General features: G+C 39.0%; 1 protein-coding gene across 1 annotated transcript; it reads left to right on the top strand.

Moving 5' to 3' along the window:
- The first annotated feature begins 1,636 nt into the window (after positions 1 to 1,636).
- Positions 1,637 to 3,598, top strand: LOC109244894. The gene has a single exon (XM_019412053.1). It carries the CDS (start codon positions 1,637 to 1,639, stop codon positions 3,596 to 3,598), a length of 1,962 nt encoding a protein of 653 aa, XP_019267598.1.
- The last annotated feature ends 956 nt before the right edge of the window (positions 3,599 to 4,554 follow it).

Raw genomic sequence — 4,554 nt, 5'->3', positions numbered from 1 at the left:
CAAAATTTGTGGAGTTCATTTGTGATTGAACTTCGGCGACAGTCGACTAGGGATAATCATAATCGGTTCCTCAAATTGCTTGTTTTCCATGGACAAGTCCCCATAGAAGGCAATGGCCGAACAGTGTAATATTGGAGTCCATTTAACTCCAAATTCCTGTTGGGTCTTCCTATAAAATAGGAGACTAACATAAAGAGAGCAAAGTAGACGAGAAAAGATTGCAGAAATAACTCTAAAATAAAGAGACTACACCAAATACAAATAGTGGAAAAATGGACAATCCCTGGAGAAAAAAATACATATATATTACACTACAAACACAGAGCCTCACACATATACATCAGCGCTCTCACTCCACTGAAAACATGATTTTAAGTATTGTCAAGGCTTTCACGCCAAAAGCCGCTATCACAAACGCATCAAACAAATTCAACAGAACTGAACAAAAATAAATCACACAAGCCGCATAACATAGACCTCATATTGAGAATTTAGATATTTGAAAAAAAGAAATCCTCAATCACAGAAAACTATGCATTGGCTTTATTGTACATATAGGAAGTAAGGAAATCCACAATTTATCTTTTCCAACCTACAGCAAATAGCTATGCCATAAAACACCATTTCAGACCATCAACATAAAATTTCATACTTTTTTAGAATAAAGAAAAGCGAGAATACTCAGCAAAGTTTATATCAATATTGGCAAAATCTAAATCATCAATTATAGGGACAATATCAGCATAAGTCTCAGTTAAATTAGCGTATCTTCGTTGGATAAAACAGTACCTCGATTGCCAAGAAAAATGACGGATTTCTACAGAAGAACGGAGGAAGAGAGCGGGGTGGAGCTCAGCTAACAGCACGAGCTAATAAGCAACAGTAAAGCACACGGGTTTTCACCTCTTAGAAACCCAGCAAATCGGAAGTAATAAATGACTGGTTGCAAACCTTTTGAGACCTCAGTTTTGCTCTATCTTCCAGAGAGCTTTTTAGATCTCGGCCTGAAATTTTAGCTTTTGAAATCCCTTTTGCAAGAGTGAACTTGAGATTCTTTCTATGGGTCTCCCTAGCCGTGAATCTAAGAGGGTTAATCTATATTGTGTGTAGATTAGCTTCTGTATCCAGAGATAGGGATGGAGGAGTTAGCTTGTCTGATACCATATGAAAGAGGGAGAGAGGTATCTTCTCTAACGTGTGACAATGGAGAGGGGGAAACAACGTTCTTGTTTTGATAGACAAATTACACAGTAAATTCAAGAAATAATCCAGCTCAATGCCACGTCAGCTTGGTGGTTAAAAGTTAGTTAGAAGGAGTTAAAAGTTAGTTAGAAATCAGTCGAGTTAGTTAGACAGAACAATAGAGAAGGATTCTTTCAATTGTAATGAGCAGTAGTCGTTTCAATCTTTATATAGCAATGTAATTCACAGTTACCAGATCATCTATGAAACTATTACACTTTTCCTCTAAAATCTCTTTCTATCCCTCTCTCTTCTCTTCATATTTCTTCCTCATAACTCCATAGCTGAATTCTCGAGTCCTTGAACTCCTGAACAACTGCTCGATCCTCGAATTCCTTGCTGAATTCCTGCAATTGAGTAACAGTGGTATCAGAGTTGATCATCCTCGGAAATCATGGCGAAAGGTGCTCGATTGAATGACACAGCCACAGAAGAACCAGGGGATCTACGTGAATTGATGCAGAAGCTAATCGCAGAAGTTGGGGCTTTATCGGGAGAAGTTTCAAATCTGAAACGTTTGGACCAAACTGTTCTTGAACTAAAGGAACAGTTGAATCATTCTGGAGAAAATCGAAGGGACAAAACACCTATGCAACATGAAGGCGAACCATCTGATGAAAGGTCACCAAGAGAATGGAGTCCTGGCTATTATAACCACCACAATTCTAATTTCTCGAGGTGGTCAAGGATGGAATTCTTGAGGTTTAATGGAGAAGATCTGAAGTCTTGGCTATTCAAAATTGAGCAGTTCTTTTCTATGGAAAAGGTTCCTGCTGAAGAAAGGGTGGGGGTTGCAGCAATACAGTTAGAAGGTGAAGCTATACATTGGCATTTAGCATTTATGAGATATAGACAATATCTTCAGCCAGCTACATGGACTGAGTATGTAATGGCATTGGTGGAGAGATTTGCAGTCGACTTTGAAGATCCCATGGAAGAAATCAAGAAGATCAGACAAACAGGTACTGTCAAGGAGTACCAAGCTATTTTTGAAAGGAATCTCACAAGGGTGAATCTATCACAAGAAAATGCCATCAGTTGTTTTCTTGGTGGACTGAAACATGAATTGAACATTGCAGTGAAACTCACCAATCCCACAACCCTATCGCAGGTGTACAAAACTGCTAGAATGCAAGAGGCCTATTTAGCTGCTATTAGACTGCCTTCTTCAACTAGCAATGTACCAGCAAGTGCTACCAGAAGGGTCATGGATCAAAGAATCAATAGCAGACCATTGTTACCAACTCCTAGCCAAAGGAATGCTGGGACTTCTAAAGGATTTAACAGGAGAACTTTGAGTCTAGAAGAGATGAATGAAAAAAGGGCTAAAGGCCTATGCTACTTTTGCAATGAAAAATATGTAGTAGGGCATACATGTAAGAATTTGAAGCAGATATACTTGCTTGAATTGGAAGAACCAGAAGAAGGGTTGATTTCAGAGGAAGTAGTGAATGAACTAGAAGAGCAGGAGATGGAACTCACACAACCAATGGAGCAGGTGGGAATTTCCATTCATGTTCTGAATGGATCACTGGGGTACAGGACACTAAGAGTGACAGGGTATCATTCTCAAAAACCCTTGCACATCTTAGTGGACACAGGAAGCTCTCACAATTTTATGGATCCTGAGTTAGTAGAGAGATTGAAATGTCCTGTGAGAGCAACTACACCACAACTGGTAGCAGTAGCCAATGGGAACATGTTGAAGGTGGATAAAGTTTGCAAAACTTCTTGGCTCCTACAAGGAGCTGAATTTTCTGCTGAATTCTTGCTACTACCATTGGGATCTTGTGGAGTGGTATTAGGAGTTCTGTGGTCATTAACATTTGGGGATATAAAAATGAACTTCAGAACACTTACCATGGAGTTCTATTACAAAGGAAGGAAGCATGTACTTAGAGGATCAGGAAAGCAAATTCTGACTCCTGGAGCTGGAAAGTTGGCCAGAATTTCAGGTAAACAATCTGAATTATGCATGATACAAGTAATGCCTGCTATGTGTAATGAAGTACAATGTTGTTATGTGGAAACTAAGGAGACATTTGAACAAGATCCTAGACTACTCAACTTGCTAAATGAGTTTAAGGAATTGTTCAAAGAACCTACTCAATTGCCACCATCTAGAGGAGTGTTTGATCATAGGATTGTCCTTCAAACTGGAACTGAACCTATAAATAAAAGACCATATAGGTATCCCTCAGTCAAGAAGGATGTTATTGAGACCTTAGTAAAACAGATGCTAGATCAAGGTATTATCCAACCAAGTAGCAGTCCCTTTGCTGCACCTGTGGTTTTGGTTGGAAAGAAAGATGGTACATGGAGACTGTGTGTCGATTATAGAGATTTGAACAAGTAAACAGTAAAAATTCAATTCCCTATTCCCATTGTAGAAGATTTACTGGATGAACTAGGAGGATCTAAAATCTTCTCAAAAATAGACTTGAGATCTGGTTATCATCAACTAAGAATGGCAGTTGAAGATATACCAAAGACTGCTTTTAGAACTCATGCTGGTCATATGAGTATTTAGTAATGCCTTTTGGTTTGTCAAATGCTCCTGCAACTTTTCAAGGATTAATGAACTCAGTTTTTCAGAAGTTCCTTAGGAAGTATGTCTTGGTCTTTTTTGATGACATACTAATATATAGCAGCAACATGGATGATCATCTGTTACACTTGAAATCTATTTTTGGAGAAATGAAGAAGCATCAATTATTTGCTAAGCAGAGCAAATGTTTCTTTGGGGTTCAAAAAATAGAATACTTGGGGCATTTTGTTACTGCTGAAGGGGTTTCAACAGATCCCCAAAAGATAGAAGCTGTGAAGGAGTGGCTTGTAACTAATAATGTTAAACAACTTAGAGGATTCCTTGGGCTAGCTGGTTACTACAGGAGATTTATCAGAGGGTTTGGTTCCATTAGCAAACCATTAACTGACCTCCTCAAGAAAGATAATTTCAAATGGTCACCTGCTGCTTCAGAAGCCTTTGAACAACTAAAGATTGCATTGATTCAAGCTCCAGTATTGGCATTACCTGATGCTAACAAGACCTTTATTGTTGAAACTGATGCAAATGGACATGGTATAGGGGCTGTTCTAATACAGCAAGGGCACCCTATTGCTTTTATCAGTGTCACACCCCGAACCTGGGCCTGGACGTAACACGACACTCGGCGCCCGACTACATGTGGCCGAGCGAACCAACTGGCTGGCTGAATCAACATGTGGTATCATAACATACTGAATGCAGAAGATAAACTAACACATGCTGATATACTGAAAATTGTGGATGATATAAATCAAAGTGCGAAA

Source organism: Nicotiana attenuata, unplaced genomic scaffold (genome assembly GCF_001879085.1).
Source record: "Nicotiana attenuata strain UT unplaced genomic scaffold, NIATTr2, whole genome shotgun sequence".
Classification (NCBI taxonomy): Eukaryota; Viridiplantae; Streptophyta; class Magnoliopsida; order Solanales; family Solanaceae; genus Nicotiana; species Nicotiana attenuata.
The sequence above is the reverse complement of the archived record's forward strand: the minus strand, read 5'-3'. Positions and strand labels throughout refer to the sequence as shown.